This window comes from Dysidea avara, chromosome 9 (genome assembly GCF_963678975.1).
Source record: "Dysidea avara chromosome 9, odDysAvar1.4, whole genome shotgun sequence".
In the NCBI taxonomy this organism is placed as follows: Eukaryota; Metazoa; Porifera; class Demospongiae; order Dictyoceratida; family Dysideidae; genus Dysidea; species Dysidea avara.
Genome location: NC_089280.1, coordinates 6,300,920 through 6,319,280, shown reverse-complemented (window position 1 = coordinate 6,319,280; position 18,361 = coordinate 6,300,920). Strand labels below are relative to the sequence as shown.

The window sequence follows — 18,361 nt, the reverse complement described above, 5'->3', positions numbered from 1 at the left end:
TGTCTTCTTTTCGCTTACGCCATTTCTGCTTCAACTTTTTTATGTAGCGATATAAGTCAGGGAGTGTTTCATACAATTCAAACACCAGACCAATAAAGGAAATAATCCCACAAACTATGTTGTACGCTGCATGCTCTTGTTTTATGGCAAATACTATTATCGGATACAGGAAGTTGATGAGAAAAAAGACAACCAAACCAAATTTGTATAGTATTCTTGCTCCAAGTCCCCAAGGAAGCTTTTTTTGTCGAGCTAAGATGTCTAACAATCCTCTGAAACTATTTTTGACATCCTCGTTTTGAACAAATTGTTTTGGATCTCGTAGATAGTTATCCAATGTGAACTCTACCATAACTGATTCTGGATTTTCAATAGCAAGTTCACCATCCTCATCCATGCCTAAAAAGGCTTTTGTTTGTTGAAATTGTATTCTGGTGCCTGCTGCTGTTTCTGTGCTTAACAATTGAACATTTCGAAATTTACCACTCAGTTGCTTTGATCCATCAAATGAAACTTGAGCATGTAGCTCCAATTCTTCTTGTTCACGAACGCCTTGATGGAGGCCTTGGTTGTCTCTTTTGACTGCAAGTTTGTCAGACTGTGTAGCAGCTTTAACAAGCACTTCTTTCTCTGTTTTATGCAGGTGTGTTTCTTGTCTTTTTGCCTCCAACTCTGCAGCTTGCGTGCCATCTTTCATATTTACCGTTGCAGCTGTTCTCTTCTCTGTAAGTTCATGTTGAGTTTGTGATGTTGGTGTGATTTCTACACCTTTCAACGTTTTCTCTTGTGTAAGCTCTACTCTTTTCCCTTCTGCATTCTCTTGCCTAACTTCCTTATGACCCAAACCCTCCATTATATGAACTGACTGACCATTAGTATTCTTACCCCTTAGCACCATTTGCTGCTGTTGACGCACAGTTTGCTTGCTCTGGCCATCATCAGAAACCTGTTCAAAAGTTCCTTCATTCTCTTGTACCTCAAGTACAGGCAGAAAATCAGCAGTAGCTACTTCATTGTTTGGTAAAGCTAATTCATTATTAGGTAGAGTCACTTCATTTCCTTGCACAGGAACCAAAGCCAGTTTATCACTGTTCTCAGTATCACTGATCTTCACAATAAGCAAACTGCTAACACTGTTTGGCTATTGACAATACCTCAATTTATAGCTGTTATTTCGGAGTTCTTAGAATTAACAATCTCTTGGAAATCAGCAAAAACAAGTCTTTGAGGTCACAACATAAAAACCAATGGTTCACCTACTTCCTTATATAGCATTGCAGTGTTCACAAGAATTCAAGGAAGACCTTGTTTGTCAGACATGTTATGATAAACAAAAGTACAGCAAACAAAAATATTGCCAGATTAAAAGATTTTCCAGGTCAAAATTTCATGTTGTAAACTTATTGATTCATAGCATAACTTTTTGTGTGGGCCAGCTATGTACAATGTACCTACATACTTAACAATCACTTCCATGTGTAATGTTAAATTCTGGTGTGCTGGTCATACTGATGTTAGCCTTTGTACACTTTACAGTTTTATAATCAATGCTCAACATTGAATTACAAGGCTTAGTACAAAAAGTCACCAAGTGGGACTGTTTCAGCATTCAACAGAGTTTTAGTAACACATTTCCAACTCCCAGGCTTTCAGTAAACGTCTTTGCAGGTCCCTAGTGGGATAGTGACTAATAAGAGCAAGGCACAAGGAGACACAGTCAACTTACTGAACTGTAACTTTGTCATAGTGAAAATGTTTGCGTAGGCATGAATATATAATATGCTTTGAAATTTGAGGTCGTATTTAATACACTACTAAAATCACTAGCATATAATACGTATAGTACACACATGCAGATACATACATACAGTAGAGGTGAACATTAGTGCACAATATCACAACTGCTACTGACACAGCCGTATTATTGTGTATGCGGTGAAAACGTAAAATTGAGCTGTCATAAAAAATCTTAAATTGAGACTGCACGAACTTTTATGTTCTTTTTCTCTTCTTTGTCTTTTTCTTATGATACTCCACTACCTTTAAGTTGTTTATTGCTCCAGAATGATGAGGATTGAGTTGAAGAGCATGTCTTAGATACTTTTCTGCTTCTTCCACTTTTCCCATTTGATACAGCAATGTACCTACAGTACAACATGTCCATTGTATGTATAATAAGGCAAACAATAATTTTTTTTGTATAGGGGCTACTGTAGGTGGTAGGTCTTTAAATACTTCACTTTCAGAAAAGCAATTTGTGTATAGTGTAAGGGATAGTGTAAAGTGGTGCACCACATTATGTCCTACAGTAGCCAACTATGTTATGTATATTTGCTTCATGCTTTATTAGCATCTCGGCTGTGCGCCTTATGCCTTATTTTTCATAGAGCACTCACGGCAATGCTTTAAATGATTTATGGAACTTGTGTAGCTTCACCCATACACTAGGACTCATAATTAACACATGTTGCATGCATTATTAGCAACCTGGATGCATACAAACTGGTTTAACAAAGTAACACACACATAGTTCACCATAGTTTGGCATAGTAGACGTTCATCGTGTATTTTAACAGGTTTTGGTCACAACCCACAATTGATTCTGTTGTGACACATGGTGAAGTATTTCCATGATATCTCCAGGACTTGTCCGTTTACATTAACAATTGTAACAGCAACGCTACCTTCATCAAAGTATTTAGGTATGTCTATAAAAGCAATCCAATGGTAGAATTCGTATTGGCTGGGGGTGATTGACTGCTCAGCGTGGCGAGGGCTATTAGCCTTTACCGGCTTGGGTGATTAGTCGTACTGGTGTGAGTGCCGTGGGCTATCAGCCTGCACTAAAGCACGTAGGCAACTGTGCTTTATTGCCCACAGAGTGCTTTATTTCCCACAAAGAGTGTTTTATTGTATAGCAAAGAGTGCTTTATTACAATAAAACATACACTCTTTGTGGTGCAGTAAAGCACTCTTTGTGGCAAGCTCTGTGGGCAATAAAGCACTGTTTGCCCTAAAGTGAACCTTATGAAATTTAAAGTACAATTTTCCTTTGATCTCGCCCATGCAAAGTTCTATAATCGCCATTAATGTACGCGAATTTACAGATGTCTTTGGATCCTGTTTGATGTGATAGTAGGTTGCACAAAACATGCTATCTCATAACATAGGACTTGAATAAGGCGTGGATATAACTGTGATTTGTGATTTAAGGTGTTCCATTATGTCACAAAAAAATGTTATTATCAGTACGAGGATTTATGGACTATTATAATAATAGGTACCTGCTAATATTAATTAAAACTTGAGCAGTGACGCATTAAGTCATGCACCTAAAATACATTGAACAATTTCTAGTGCTTGTTCAAGTAGTTGCACTATCCAGGCGAGTATTCAGTGATCAGTCATAGAATGCTTTGTAGCAAATCAGAAATTTTTGCCCTCAGATTACAATACCACTTTGTAGTAACGGAGGCACTAATGTCACTTAGACATACAGCTATGTTATGAATGGTGACAAAAAAAGGTGTTCAACTTAAGGTCCCTCCCTTACACTAATGTAAACAAGTGATCCCTAAATTTTATTTCCTGGTAGAAAATACTCTAATAGAGTAGTCAGTCAATAATAACAATGCATACCACTAACTCACAGCAGCCATACATTATTATTTATAGGCAGAAAATAATTCCACAATTCTTACCCAGATTGAAATAAGCTTCAGTGTAGGTTGGGCTCATTGCAATTGCCTTGTGAAACATTTCCTGAGCCTCGTCAAATCTCTGCAGCTGTCCATAGAGGCTGGCTATACAATACGAGTATAAATAGGTTACTGCAGAAGCTACAGTATCTCTTTACCAAGATTATTGTAGGTTGATGCCTGGTCTGGTATAAGTACCATTGATTCCTTAAACAAGTCTTCTGCTTTGTGAAATTGTCCTGCAACAAGTAAGAAATTAATGATATTAACCCATGTACAATAGCAAACCTGGTGAGTCAAATTATATCTTAACTAATATGGAGGATGGGTGCTTGTGTATGGTATCGCTCAAATGCAATGTTGTCTAGCAAGAGTGCGAGCAATTAAAAAATTGTAAATTAAAGGGTGTGGCACCCATTTCACTTGCGAGTATTCAACCTGTTTTGTTTGGGATGAATATTCATGAGCAACACAGGTGCCACACCCTTTAATTATCTCATTTTTGATCGCTCACACTCACACAAGACGACATTACATTTGAGTGGTATTATTGTAACTGAAAAGTATGTAAATTCAAGCAGCCATTCTACATATACCTGTTTGACAAAATACTCTAATAGAACAGTCATTTTGGCATTTGGATAATTGACTGTTCAGTTAATTGATGTTCGGATTATCAACTTACCACTGTACATACACTAAAGGGATGATATTATAGTAGAACTGGTAAACTACTATTTAATACCACAGATCGGGAAAGTTATGTTGATAAAAATAATTTTTTTTGCATAATAAAGAGTTCTAATTTCAGTAATAAAGCCTTGCATGAAATTAAACTATGCTATAACTTTATATTCTCCAAAATAATTAGTTTATGAATTTGACATGGCCGTTCACGAGCAAGACTATTGTATCAGACTGTCATATCTACCAAAGATTATGGAACAAGGCTCTCGGGGAACATCTGGTGTGCAAAAGAGAGCTGTGGAACCTCCACAGAAGCTGCCAAAAATCCTAGAAGTTACCAAAGTTCCACAGAAGCTTCCAAAGATCCTACGTATGGGATAGGGCAAACCATTTCTAAGTATTTCAATGGAGCCATAAATTGCTTGCACTCTTTTACGTAGTTATAAAATCTTCATTATTGCAAAATTTTTGTGTGCTTAAATTATGCGTGCATGCGAAACTTTTTTTAATGTTAAATATTTCCCAATCTACAGTAGTTTTGTCACAGGTGTATATAAACTGGAGTCAATTCCAAACAACTACTTCAGTGGTGCAACAAATTTAAAAATTCAGCCTTGGAAGTAGGGCTGAAACAATCATGGATTTTTAGTATTCAAGTACTCTCTAGCAATAACGATTGAATAATGGCTACTTTTAATTGTACCTATGTGACATGTTTTGTAACATACACCATATACATTTCAAGTAACAGTGATGCTAAATGCACTGCACTAAACTAACTAGTGAATGTTCCTGACAAGCAAAGTGCTTTAAACTGAAAAAAATTAAACTTCACAGTGTCACTGCTTGATAACAAATGCATCATGTGAACTGATAAATATTAGATCATGTGATCTTAATGAGTACTCGAGTAACAATTTTACTATCCAAGTACTAAAGTCCTTAACGAGTATCCGTGTATTTGCAGTAGTTGTTTCTGCCCTAGTTGTACTTGGAATGTGTGAAATGACTGCTATGTCTTTCTAACATGCTAACGACTACTGTATAACAGCATACTAATGCAGCACCTACAATGGAGGCTCACTTATCCGAACAGTAGTGTCCAAACTTTGTTAGCCTAATGAACACAGTGATTGTTGTATTAGAGAACATTTTGAAACTGCATTGCATACCCTTGGTATAGTGTAATTTCAATTACAACCTCAGCAAGAGATAAGAGTTGTTTGGTTATTCAAACAACACTTGACATACCAAAAGGTTTGTACTCTATTGTGTGGTTATGACAGTCAGTTTTACTTTACAAGCTCACCCATTCTATAGTACATGGTGGCCAGATTGTTGAGTGTCTTGGCATACAATTGTGGGGACTCCATGGCCTTCTCAAACCTGTTAAGATCAGTGAAATGTGATCAACAGTAGCTGATTAAACTAACTTGACGGCTGCCTCATGTATTTTTCCTTCATCTGATAAAAGGTTGCCATAGTTGAAATAGACGTCATGGTAGTTCTCTTCAAGTTCTATTGCTTTCTGTAAATGGTAATGAGAATGAATACAGGATAAAAGATAAAACTATTGTAAGCACATAACTTCTGCATGTGATCCTTAAAATGTATGTTCTATTAGATTAAATGTTATTGAATGGATTATTGATCAAGAAATCGGGAGACAGAACAGGAATTATGCATTTGTTATCAGTAATATTTTTGAAACCATCATTATTTGTCATACGCTGTGAAGTTTGTACGTATGTGAATCACATATCATCTCCACGACATGTATACAAATTCTACACAGTCGCAAAATAAAGAATGTACATCAATACCAGGTAAGGTCCCAAATTCTAAACCAGGTATCCTTGTGTAATATTCTTACCATATAATGTTGTTCAGCTTCCCTCACTCTACCAGAAGATTTGAGTTCCAATCCATAGTTGTTGTGCATCTTCACATTTCTTGGGTTCAGCAGTATACCAGACTTGTACAATGTAATATCTGAGTACCAGTCCTACAAATTTATACGTATATACATATTAAGCTCAGTATGACAATCTGGTTGCTGTATTAGCATACAGATGATAAGTAATTCAGCAAAACCATACATAGGTTTTGGCTTGATACAAGGTTGTAATACTGACCGACTTTACATAACACAAAACAATGAAAATTATTTCAAAACTGACTCAGAGCCTATTGTCAAGTTGCGTTTAGCTCTATACTGTACAGCTCACCTGATTTCTTCTCATAGTTCTGGCTGCCATTATCAACAGTATAAACATCATACAAGCATACAACACCTTCTGCAATATCTACAAAACCATCGAAAAATATGTCCTCCATTAGTAATGCATATTGGTATTCCTTGTAAATATAGTCTTTTTGCAGAAACTCTGTATGCAATTAAATTCACATAAAGTTTTTTTGTTCTGTTGTACTAATCATTTTGCAAATTCTTTTTGTGGTTGTTTTCATAGCTTGCTGTTTTGTAGTTTGTGCTGTGTGTCATGTACGTATACGTATATGTTGTAAGTATTGTTAAGGGTCTTCTTATATATAAAGTTTTAGCCTCCTAAATAAAGGTTAAGTTAATATACACACATATGTTATATCACACTTAGTTAATGCAGTCATATACCTTAGGTAAAATAGAATGTAGTCTCTGGAATCCAATAGCAACTATCAGACAAAAGCCGAGACTTGGTAGGTACAACACTCTGTAATGTGGTAACACAACAGATACGTATGTGTGTACACTGCATTTGTGATGAGATTATCTGACCTCTCTGCTACCACAAATCCAACTCTGAATATGATTCCAGCTGATGGGATAAATGGAACAATTAGCATCCCGAAGCTGATCCCAACTTGGAGACGCTCCTCAGAGCTTTAAGAAATGCATACAAATTGTCCAATAACTTTTGATGTATGACGTACGTAAATGTATACACACTGCATGTATGTGCACGTAAGCATGTAGTACAGTACATGTGTACTTTTGCTTGTACTGTATGTATACGTGTGTACGTACATTTACATGTATTTACGTACACACAAAGTGAAACCTCACTAATAGGAATAGCCTTATTAATGAGGTCATAAAGTAGCTTGGCAATGTTTGGGACCTACTCGACATGGTCACTATAATGAGGTTGTCTTACTACTGTGGTCATGCAGTACACCTTAGCTACATTTGGGCATGACATAGTCAAGGGGGCCTTGTATGTTAGTTATACTATGCTCACTTTCTTGCCTTTAGTACCAATCCAGCCAACAGTACAAAAGTCAGATACAAGGACAGTGATGCAACGTTTCTGATATCATTCCATTGATAGACCAGAGGGATTGATCCAAGGGACCAATCACAGCAGAGGTAGTAAGGGTTCAGTAGTAACCATGCATTGAATGTGTAAATGTTACTGAAACTAAACATCCTATATTCATAATAGAAGTTAAACTTGCTCAACAAGTTTAGCTGCTTACCTGACTAATATGTCTTCATGGAATGCAGCTCGCATTTCTCTTGGCTTAAAAATTGGTTGAGTGCCATAATTTAATGACAACCTAAAGTACGTTAGTGCAGCTCCTGCAAACAGCAGCGTACCTGCACGTACAGCACACTTTGTAACATTGCAATCACTTTGTAATGTCCTCACCTATTCTGTGTATGTGGTGTCTAAAGGAAACGTCATCAGTGATACCATCCTTCCCTCTTAGCCACAAATGCAGCTTGCTCCAGACAAGATCCCAGCACACTAACACATCTAATACTAAGCATACTCCAATGGAAGTGATGCCTTGTTCTTTACTGAACATTGCTAGAGCACTGAGGAGGATTGACAATGTCACTAGTGGCCATCTTGTGAGATGGGACGATCCTTTGTTGATGGCAAAGTGATATGAAACAATGGCAAGTAGGAAGAAGATGCAGCAAAGAAGTTCAGCCCGGCCAACTACATTAGCCACCTGTCAACAGTGAAATAAGCTATATAACAATACTAGCTATCACTACACTCACCGCTTCTGTGTGTACACCGTGCACTGCAAACAGGAGGGCTGAGAACAGAGACCACGTGCCCCTCCCCAAAATGATTCTGCACAGAAACAAGAACAAGACGCACGCTACTCCGTGTAGTAACACGTTCACAAGGTGATAACTGAATGGGTGCAGCTCTGAGATGGCGTAGTTGAGGTAGCGATAACTGAGAACTGTTAACGGGCGGTAAGATTTGTGGCTGACTTCGCGGGTCATTGACCCGCCCCAGAAGTCATTGTTCAGCAGCTGCCACAGCGATCTCTCCTCTGGCCGCAGATCAGGATTCTCCAGTATGGCTCGATGATCGTCGAAAGCGAAGCCTCCATTTAGCGAGTTGACGTACACCAGTAGAGATCCCGCCAAGGTCAGTAATGCGTGAATCATTTTAGTACTTTTAGTTCTATTTAACGCGCAGTACTACAGTGTATGTAGAAGGTGGAGCTGAAAAATAATTAATAGACTAAATTGATTGATGCAGGCAGCCAAATACGGCACCAGTATACATTAGAATTTATGATTAAATTAATGACCTAAGGTGGTTGTGGCATAGGCAGCCTACATATAGCCATGATACTTTCAGTGTAGCTATACTCCCTTATTACTGTGAATGCTATCCCACTAGAGACCTGTGAGAAGGCTTAAAGCCTGTGAATACAGGGAGTCAGAAACATATAGCCGAAACATGAAGAATGCAGTAATTCTACACAGGCTTCTTATATTGCAGGCTACTGAGCTATACCTCAACCACTTATCCCCTCATGATTTTTAATGACAGTAGTCGGTAATCAAGTCAAGAGAATTGATTAGTTTGCTGTAAAGGTCTAGTAATGAGGTAATTCCGAGGCCATTTTCACATAGTTAGCTAAATTATGTCCATTGCTTGCACTACCTCAGTATACGTATGTGTACTAACTAAGTATTTCTGTAGTCTTACATTATTTCTGCTTTTTTCTTACTTAGCTACTATATAACCTCATGCCATGTTAGGCTCAGTAGCTACCCACTATGAGCCTAACACGAGGTGAAAAGATTATCATATTGCAAATGAGATGGATATGTCAGTTAATAATTCCTGGATGAAAAAGTACCCACGTAAACATGCTCAAATTCTACGTACAGAGTACATGTATTTCAATTCATATCTGCAGTGGATAATGGACCACTGTTGAACTAATTGTGGGTGAGCTAACTACAGCTAGCTATGATGTCACCATGACAATAAGGTATACTAAACTTTAGAATGTCTGGTAACTAGTTGTGTGAGTATGGGGTCTATTCATACACATAATTATAGTCAGCATTTCAATATTAAATTTACAGCTTAATGTCTGCAGGGATCTGATTGCAGCAGTCATACATATAGCTACATCTAGTTATTACATTACCTGTCTACACATTATATGGGGTACCAGAAAGGACTTCAGTGTAGCAGACTAGCAGCTGCAAGTAATAAAATCATTCTTTAGATTAAAAAAAAAACTGACTGATCTAATATAATCCAACACATGACTCATAGTTCACAGGACAGTATGTGTGTAGAACTGTGTAGAAGTGTAGCAGTGAGTAATCTATGACATCATAATACAGAATCTTAATATTTAATTATGACTGTACACAACTGGTTAGATACAGACGTGTAGTCATGTGGCTAGTTATGGATTGTGTTTCTCTTTAAGTACAGTGAATTACCTTCTCATGCAGTTCTTTGTTAACAGAAGATGTGAATGTCAAGGTCTGGTATTTGCTGCTAATGTATTATTTTGCTAGGAAAATTACCGTCTCCTTTGTAGTGGTGAAAAACTGGTATGTATTGCAATAAGTGTTTTGGCACCAATGTTATAGGTGGATCTCCTTTGTGCCACACTACCTAACCAGCTTTATAGCTAACTGGCTCAGTGAGAGGTTTGAATATTCCTGTTGCTATGCTCTGTTACATTGTTTGCAGTGAATATTCTCTCACTGTGCGCACCCTTGAGATAGTGGGTAATTTGTTAATTGTTCAAAGTGCTGTTAACGAAACAAATGAGCTAAAAATCTAATTTATTTAGCTGTTAAGTAATCATGTGGTTGGCACCAGTTATCTTCTTCCCATCTCCTACAATAACCAAGATTAGAGAAGCCAATCGTTGCCTTATTTGTAAGACTTCCTGGAGTTGTATGGCTTAGCCTGCATATATGAAAACCAAGCCAGGCATCATATTGCACATTTTAAACTTTTTTCATAACTGATTGCAGTGATATACAACAGTCGTGTACGTGATCAGAATAACCAAAGCAGATACAACCACAAGATATCAAGTAAGCATATTAGTAGCTATAGAGGAGCATAGTGTTGTAGGCAAACATATAAAACTCAGGTAGCAATGTCTAAGAAGAATTTGCACAAACCAATGCACAGACTTTATTTTGAAGAATTGCATGTGTGTATACATGCATAGCGCTATCTTAAAACTTTGTCAAATAATTTTACACAGCTGTTTATATTGTTGTTTGTTCTTTGTAGTTTTCACATATGAAAATGTCAACAAGACATTGTTATGTGTCTCGAGTTCTCAGAGCCATCTTGCTGTTAAGTGAGTTACAATGCATGTCCAATTATTGTTCCTAGCAAAGGAGTGTGTATATGTGTACATATTAGTATTCCCCATATGGAGTTTGCCTGTGTACTTCAGTAGACGAAATAATTCCTTGATTTTTCTTGATGCCATCCATGCATGCAAGATACAGTGGCACTAAAACCACGTCATGGTTGATTAGGACTGAGTCTTGGGTGGGTCATCACTAAGTAATAGTGATTATTTGCAACTATCCTGGAATGCCCTGTTGTATGGGTTCATTAAATGTGATTTCACTATGACCTGAAGCTAGAAAGGAAATATCTTATGCTTATTTGATAAATATACAAGGATAGATGGTTTCTTATATTAAAATTTAGCATCCATATTTAGATAATATGTTTAGATCAAGTTGTGTTGTCAGGTGCTGAGATAGCATACGTCATTGTGAAATCTAGTTAGCTGTGTCAGCTGTGCCATAATTTGATGTGTTTGATTTTACTGAATTTGTGTGTGTATATTGCAGGCTTCATTGGTGCCTTCAAAGAAAGCTATGCACAAGGTAAAATTGAAATTTTTAGTTGTTAATTTTCTCAATTCTGAACAGTTGTTTATAAACCCAATTGTGGTTCCAAAATCACATGCTATTTCACATGAGTATTTCCTGTCTGCTATAGCTGAGCCACCACTGATGTTACTACACCCCACACCCAGTGATGTATTAGTCAGATATGGCAATGAGAGTGTTGAATTGAGGTGTTTGGCCATAACGTTTGCGGAAAATGTAACATACAGTTGGGAGAAAGAAAATTCCACCATCCCCAGTAAAGTAGTTGGCCAGGATAGTCACATATTGACCATACCACAAGTTAGACTAGCAGACACCGGAAATTACAGATGTCTGGCTACTGATCAGAACGGTGTAGCAAAATCACACTTTGCCTACGTGAATGTTTCAGGTAAAGATTTGTTTATGTAATTTATTAGTAACAAGTTATTAATGAACACCAAAGGATCATGGTTTGTCTTATGTATAGAGTTTCTGCAAGCCACAGTGGAGCCACACACCCAGACAGTTGAAGTCACAACATCGGCCAGCTTCTCATGTACAGCTGATGGTTTTGCTGTAGAAGATATTAGCTACGCTTGGGAGATCACAGAAACAGAAGGCATTCCTTCTCGCATCAATGCTGCAACTTCAGCCACGTTGGTTTTACACAATGTAACCAAATCTTCCATGTATAGATGTATTGTGACAAGCGTTAGTGGTTCAACAGCTACATCAACAGATGCTGTCTTATCAGTTACAGGTAGGTTGTATCAACAATTTATGTCATGTACTGTTGATTGCACTGAAGCACAAATATATTTTGTACATATATATATACACTGTCCTGAATAGTACTTTTAGCCTAGTTGTTTTGTTGTGAACAGTCCATTTTGACTATTTCATGAACAAAAGGTAATTACTACTATCTTGCATATGCCAAGTATGTACAACACTTTTATATGGCAATAAAAAGGCAATCCAAGAGATATTTAGCAGAATGGTTTATATGGCGTATGGAATTATATATGTACAAGGCCTTGAAACCCACACTTCCTTGTGAGGCTTTCTAAATAGGTGTTATGTGTTAAGTATGGTGCAACCACATATTCATATAAACCACCTTCTGTATAAGGAAATAGTCACTTAACAGGAGTTTTTAAAAATTATTTGTGTGTTTTACAAAACAAGGTAATAGATATACAGTGACCTAATATAGAAACCTGGCTTGTGTGTCATGTGCAGACTATGATGTTGTTACAACTATGTGTGATGTTTACTAGATCAAAGTGTATGGTGTGATTTATGTATGGGCTTTACCACCTTCTAGTTCATCCTCCCAGGATTACTACACATCCTATTTCAAAGACTTTTGAGTTAGGAAACTCTGATGTGATGGTGAATGTTTCCTTTACATGTGCTGGCAGAGGAATTTCTACCCACTATCAGTGGGAACGTCATCAGGGAACACTACCTGCCACCTCTGAAGGTATGATGATAAAATTTCCTTAAGTTCCTGACATAACTCCTGCATTTATAGGTGTTAATTCTAATATATTAACCATATATAATATTCAACCACAAGACAGTGGAGATTACCAGTGCGTAATCAGGAATAACAGTGGCAGCACTTACTCTAACTATGCGACATTAACTGTGACTGGTATGTACGTTTGTTTACATACGTAGTAAGGAATTTGTGCTTTACTGAATTTCCTTCCTATTAATTTAGTTGCTCCACCTGTCATTACTGAAATGTCCAGTGATCAGCCATCGTACTATTATGGAGAGGTAGCTACATTGACATGTAGAGGACAAGGCTATGGAAGCCTTCAGTACAAGTGGCAACAACAAGTTGGAAATGTTTCTATTATGATGGCAAGCACAAACATTGGCACTTTGGTTATACCTGATTTATCTCCTGCCAATGGTGGAAATTATCGGTGCATTGTCGATGATAATTGGAATGGCACATCTTATTCAAACTACCTACAGCTGAATGTGGTGGGAAGTGAGTAAACTTTGCAGTTGAATGGTGTCAAATTTTGAAAACAAAATAGTAGTGACGTATGCCAGTAACTGATACACAACTACTGCCCATTGGTTGGCTTCTTATTCAGAAACACTTAACTGTTGCCACAAAAAGAGTAACACACTGTCCAATATAGTAATTTAGAAAGACTTAGAAGTGAATCAATTTCAAGTGTTGTTGCACTGTCTGTAATTTGAATTTAATTGTGTTCTTTTGTTTCATGACAGGGCCTTGGGGTGTTTATGCAGCTCCAAAAGCCAGACTGGCTAGAAGGAATTCTAATGTCAATTTTACCTGTGAAACAAACGATAGCAGCATCAACTTGACATTCTCATGGTCCCGTAGTGATGGACAGCCATTGTCTAGTAGAGTGTATGGAAGTAATTCTAATACACTGACCATCATTGATGTACAAGAAGAAGATGAAGGAGACTATACATGTTCAGCAAGCAGTGGACACCAGACTCTGACAGCAAACGTGACACTGACTGTCTACAGTGAGTAACAAATGAAATACAATAGACTTTATATTAAAATGTATTGTATGTAGATATTCCTGTGACACAGCCACTAAGGTCTGAGTATACTGTAGAGGTCAATACTACATTGTGGATAACATGTGCTGCACAAAATGATGAAGATGCACGTCATCCCCTGGAGATTACCTGGTACAAAGGGAATACCCTAGTTACACATGGCATGGATGAAGGACGCTACCTAATCTCTTTTGTTCATGCAGTGAACAATATCACTATAAGTAACCTAATGGTTTCTAACATGATAAGGAGTGATGCAGGACATTACAGCTGTCGTATACAACCTGGGAACATTCAGAGTAATACTACAGTGATCGTTCATTGTAAGTTAATAATTACATCATACAGTTGTGGTAATAGTATCCATGTTCCATTAATAGATGAACCTGAAATCACTGCATTCGATGTACATCCATCTACCAACCTATCACCTGGTGACAGTATCCAGATAGTTTGTAGTGTTGATGCCAACCCAATACCCAGCATCACAATGTACATGAATGACAAAGCCTTGGTCACCACAGAGGCTAGGAGTTCTGTCAGCTATCAGCTATTGTTAGTAACTTTAGAACACGATGGGACCACGTTATCTTGTGGAGCTGTTAACTCTGTTGGAAGTGTTATGCGACGTATTACCTTATCTGTTACAGGTAAACTTTACTTGAAAATTATACTTACAATACACTGTCTAGCATATCTATGGAATGGCCAATATATTGATTTCATTATTGGATATTCTACAACACGCATCAGTGCGCTTCATAGTATTGTCAGTGACATCGTATCCGTGCTATAATTTATGGTGTTCACACCAGCATTTGTTGTAAACAGATTCCCTTATTTTTTTACCCGATCATATACATAAATATGATACATCTACGTATATTGAGAGGCACCATTATATCATACTAACTGCATTATTGGTTTTGGTGTTGCCAACTACATGTCCATATTGGCCTTTCATTATTAGCTACTACATACTCCTGATCTTGTTGTTGTGTGATATGCTTGTCTAACAGCCTTGTGATTCTATTTACTATGAGAATTTTCCAGTCAACTGCATTTAATAATTTCTTAGTCTTCACTGTTTTAGTCTGTTTGAGTGGCCAAATATTACTAGCTATTATAATACAGACAACACTATTGTACTAAGGTATTTAACTATGCTATGTGTACACAGATCCTCTGGCAACCACTAGTACTATACCAGCTGTCAACCCGACTCCTTCCATGACTGTTACACCATCTGTTGTGTCCACATCATCTTCAGTTGTTCCAATGACATCTTCACCTCCTGTGGCTACTTCTATTCCAGTTCCTGTAGATGTCAGACAAACAGCTCGAGGATTGACATCAGTACAAGTCCAGTGGTCCTCTGTACAAAACAGTGATTCTCTGTTCCATGTGCAGTTCTCATGTCTACGTTCATGTTCACAAGATGTTATGAGGAATTTCACTATGATGGACAAGTCACTTACCATATACAGACTACAGCCAAATCAAATCTATGCACTCCAAGTAGCTCATGTAGCTAATAATGGGATTTTGGGAATATATTCTGATCCCATACAAGTATCCACAGTGACATCTGGTAAGTGTACTGCAGTGTTGTGTCAACTAATATGAAATAATTTTTTTTTTCTAAAAGAGTCTGCAAGTGTAAAAGAAGTGGTTGTTACAGAAAGAAGGTTCAAAGAAGCCACTCTTCAATGGAGGATAGATGAAGAACTCATAAAGGAACTACTTCACTATGAAATTCACCACAACAGACAGGACATATCCACCATTAACACTAGCAATGTTCAGTTGGCAGTGCCAGCCGGAAAGTATGCCATCACTGTAACAGCTGTGTATCGGCTGAATGGGACTGGGTCTACCTGGAGCAGTGAATCTGTGCCTGTAGAAATACAACAGTTTGGTAAGTAAAGAAAGCACCTTTGGTGAATGAATTTATTCACTGTTTTTCAAATTTACTCTAGCATCTACTAAAGAGAATTCTGTGCTATTTCAAGTACGACTGCTCTCTGAAATTGATTGCACCGAATGGCAGGTATGTATATTTATGATCTAAATTTCATGCTCATAAAAACTCTTACGTTATACAGTAAGTACATTTACTACTTGTTCATAGGCAAAACTGGATTCAGTTACAACAAGAATGATCAGTGACATCTCTAATGCATGTGGTTGTTCCCTGTCTATTGAGGACATTTTCAATGATGCTATCACCTGTGATACTGATAACATGGTATACCGGGCTGGTATTGGGGCCACATCACAACTTAGCGCAAACAATGTTGTCACCATCATGAACAACTGGATCGAACACTCTAGTGCTTTGCTAATAGATGGAGACACACTAGAAATAGATTTTGATCCAAGCTGTCCTCTTGTCATATCATCATTAACTGAGCCAGTGTGTGGTAGCAGTGATGGTACATCGGGATCAAGTAAAACATCAGCTCCACTATTGGCTGGCATTATAGTTGGGGTGTGTATTGTACTAGTTGTCACTGTGATCCTGATTGTCATATTGGTGTTTAAGTGTCGAGGAAAGACTGATAAAATCAGGTATGCTTTGTTCTGTGACATGGCTGTATGTGCAATCTATATACATGCATCTGGGTGTATAAGTCTAGGAAAATTAGGAACGATTGCTTATTAATTTTTTTCCACAGGCCTGGAGGTGACTCGCCTGTGAATAGTGCAGTTCCAATGACACAGTTGAGATCTACAAGACGCAAGGCACAGACTGATGAAGAGAACACATATTCAGAAGTATTCTCAGTTGCTCCGCCTTGTCCTATTCAGTCTTGTCCAGCTTATCAGTCCAGTGTTGATTTCGATCATGATTATGACTTAGTCAATGATCCTAGTAATATAGCTAATCGCCACTTCTCATCACCTGCAAGAGTACAAGTATATTCCAGACGTCCCAGTTCCCCTGGGCACACAGGACCACTTCACCTAGCCAGACCAAACAGCAACCAACTACATACAGAACTTGAACTGTCAATATCCTCCACCTCATCCGCTCCTGGACCAAGTGATAACAGTAATGATTATAGTGAGCCAATAGCATTGGCTCCAAGACTGTACAGCAAGGCATCACAATTAGACATGCTAAAAAGGACCGAGTCAACTTCTACTGGTTGTAGTGATTACTTGGAACCAGTTAGCAAGAACTCTAGATCAGATAGTAAAACATCCCGGTTGGACTGTAAAACATCCCGGTCAGATAGTACAACATCTCACAACTTACATGTTGCAAGGAAAAATCAACAAGAGCAGCAAGTTCCTAGTGACTATATTGAACCAGTGAGTATCAGAGAACAAATACTCTCTGCAAAAGAACTGGCCACTAATGGCATACAGTATACAAGTACAATACACGACTATTCTGAGATACCTTCAAATAGAAACAGTGTCAGTAACGATTATGTTTGTAACCCAGTACGCCCAAATTCCAGTGACTAAGTAGTTATAAGTTATTAAAGTTATTGTGCAATATAATTCACTTATATTTTTTAACACTGTTTTTAAAGTGTGCTATGTTTTTACACTGTCTGAAATATGTATATACGGTAAATATATATTTTGAAAAGTCAATTTACATCATTGTTAATTCAATACATTTATTATACTATTCTACCAATGTATTCAGTTCTTGGGTAGGCAGTCTTTAATTGGGGCCATTGTACTAACAAGTGATCGGCCACAAAATATAGGATCAAGGCTGACAGTGATAATGTACGCACACGGCAAATACTCTCCACATACACAATCCTGGTGTCTTTAAACCAGAAGAATTTCATTACAAAACACCAGAAACAAAGTGGGATGCAAGTACCAGGTCCATTACACAAAATCACATCTGGCGATGTTGAAACAACAAGTGGAAATGAGTAGAATATGGCAATGAGAGTTGACAATACTGCAGTGATGTACGACTGCAGCACCTTCCGTGCCCGAGGGATGATTTTAATTGCTGGATGTCTATTTCCCTGAATGTGTTCAAATGCTGATATTTTGCTTACACTCATTTTGTCACCATCTGCCACCACATAAACTCTTCGGGGGAAGTTCTTCAAGTTCATTCCGGACAGCAATCTCAACATTTCCATTGTGTGCCCGCCAGAACCAAGTATCACCATGGCAACAGTTTGAGCTGAACTATGCCTTCGTGGTGACCGTACACGCATCACGAGATAGATTAGTCTCGCAATAAGCAACGTGAAAATTGCCACCAGTAGCATTCCAAACATTTTTCTTATTT

General features: G+C 37.7%; 3 protein-coding genes across 3 annotated transcripts in view; 1 reads left to right on the top strand and 2 right to left on the bottom strand.

The window, feature by feature from the left end:
* Positions 1-18,361, bottom strand: part of LOC136266829 (CXXC-type zinc finger protein 1-like) — a 184,069-nt gene that overhangs the window by 87,486 nt on the left and 78,222 nt on the right. The gene's annotated exons all lie outside the window — the stretch shown is intronic.
* LOC136266826 (protein O-mannosyl-transferase TMTC4-like) lies at positions 1,816-8,819 on the bottom strand. The gene is made up of 13 exons (XM_066061850.1): positions 8,398-8,819; positions 8,036-8,345; positions 7,863-7,983; positions 7,625-7,813; positions 7,162-7,266; positions 7,018-7,096; positions 6,614-6,691; positions 6,259-6,390; positions 5,819-5,913; positions 5,695-5,771; positions 3,857-3,937; positions 3,702-3,803; positions 1,816-2,144 (listed from the first exon to the last, which is right to left on the bottom strand). The coding sequence occupies exons 1-13, from the start codon at positions 8,797-8,799 to the stop codon at positions 1,993-1,995; spliced, it is 1,923 nt and encodes a 640-aa protein (XP_065917922.1). The 5' UTR covers positions 8,800-8,819; the 3' UTR covers positions 1,816-1,992.
* On the top strand, positions 10,138-17,698 carry LOC136266825 (uncharacterized). The gene is made up of 16 exons (XM_066061849.1): positions 10,138-10,713; positions 10,919-10,988; positions 11,497-11,532; positions 11,648-11,929; positions 12,008-12,280; positions 12,848-13,006; positions 13,058-13,180; positions 13,250-13,528; positions 13,777-14,046; positions 14,100-14,408; positions 14,466-14,735; positions 15,266-15,676; positions 15,734-16,003; positions 16,065-16,135; positions 16,217-16,656; positions 16,764-17,698. The coding sequence occupies exons 2-16, from the start codon at positions 10,928-10,930 to the stop codon at positions 17,560-17,562; spliced, it is 4,053 nt and encodes a 1,350-aa protein (XP_065917921.1). The 5' UTR covers positions 10,138-10,713; positions 10,919-10,927; the 3' UTR covers positions 17,563-17,698.

Excerpts from the sequence above, each read along its gene's own strand:
- LOC136266825 (XM_066061849.1), top strand. The coding sequence starts at position 10,928 with ATGAAAATGTCAACAAGACATTGTTATGTGTCTCGAGTTCTCAGAGCC. Across the intron at positions 13,529-13,776 it reads ACAGCTGAATGTGGTGGGAA|GGCCTTGGGGTGTTTATGCA; the intron begins GTGAGTAAACTT and ends GTTTCATGACAG. Across the intron at positions 14,047-14,099 it reads CGTGACACTGACTGTCTACA|ATATTCCTGTGACACAGCCA; the intron begins GTGAGTAACAAA and ends TATTGTATGTAG.
- LOC136266826 (XM_066061850.1), bottom strand. The coding sequence starts at position 8,799 with ATGATTCACGCATTACTGACCTTGGCGGGATCTCTACTGGTGTACGTC. Across the intron at positions 6,692-7,017 it reads TACATTCTATTTTACCTAAG|ATATTGCAGAAGGTGTTGTA; the intron begins GTATATGACTGC and ends ATGGTTTTGTAG. Across the intron at positions 5,914-6,258 it reads AAGCTGAACAACATTATATG|AAAGCAATAGAACTTGAAGA; the intron begins GTAAGAATATTA and ends TACCATTTACAG.